At 49.6% G+C, this 528-nt stretch overlaps 1 protein-coding gene across 1 annotated transcript in view; it reads left to right on the top strand.

Annotated features, from left to right (window-relative positions):
* The window catches only part of Trpv6 (transient receptor potential cation channel subfamily V member 6), a 15,766-nt gene that overhangs the window by 10,595 nt on the left and 4,643 nt on the right, over positions 1-528 (top strand). Inside the window, exon 8 of the mRNA XM_005363835.2 lies at positions 50-262. Coding sequence (XP_005363892.1) covers positions 50-262 — 213 coding nt within the window. The remainder of the gene's footprint in view (positions 1-49; positions 263-528) is intronic.

Here is a 528-nt window from a genome sequence, read left to right on the forward strand (position 1 = left end):
CTTCCATTGTTGGGGTCTTGAAGATACTGTTCTAATGCTTCTATTGTAGGCCCGCCAGATTCTGGACCAGACACCCGTGAAGGAGCTGGTGAGCCTCAAGTGGAAGAGGTATGGGCGGCCCTACTTCTGCGTGCTGGGTGCCATCTACGTGCTGTACATCATCTGCTTTACCATGTGCTGTGTCTACCGCCCCCTCAAGCCCAGGATCAGTAACCGCACCAATCCCCGGGACAACACCCTCCTGCAGCAGAAGCTCCTTCAGGTGACACCCTGGTAGCAACAGATAGGTCATCGGGAATCTTCTCCTCACAGCATTGTCTCTTTTTCCTGACTCCACACCAGGATTTCACCTCTCACCTAGATGGCTGATAAGTGGGGGCAGAGACTCAACATGCACATACAGCAACATGCACATACAGAAACATGCACATACAGAAACATGCGTACATTCAGAAACATGCACATACAGAAACATGCACATACAGAAACATGCATACATTCAGAAACATGCACATACAGAAACATGCA

The sequence above is a fragment of the Microtus ochrogaster genome, linkage group LG12 (genome assembly GCF_000317375.1).
Source record: "Microtus ochrogaster isolate Prairie Vole_2 linkage group LG12, MicOch1.0, whole genome shotgun sequence".
Taxonomy (NCBI): Eukaryota; Metazoa; Chordata; class Mammalia; order Rodentia; family Cricetidae; genus Microtus; species Microtus ochrogaster.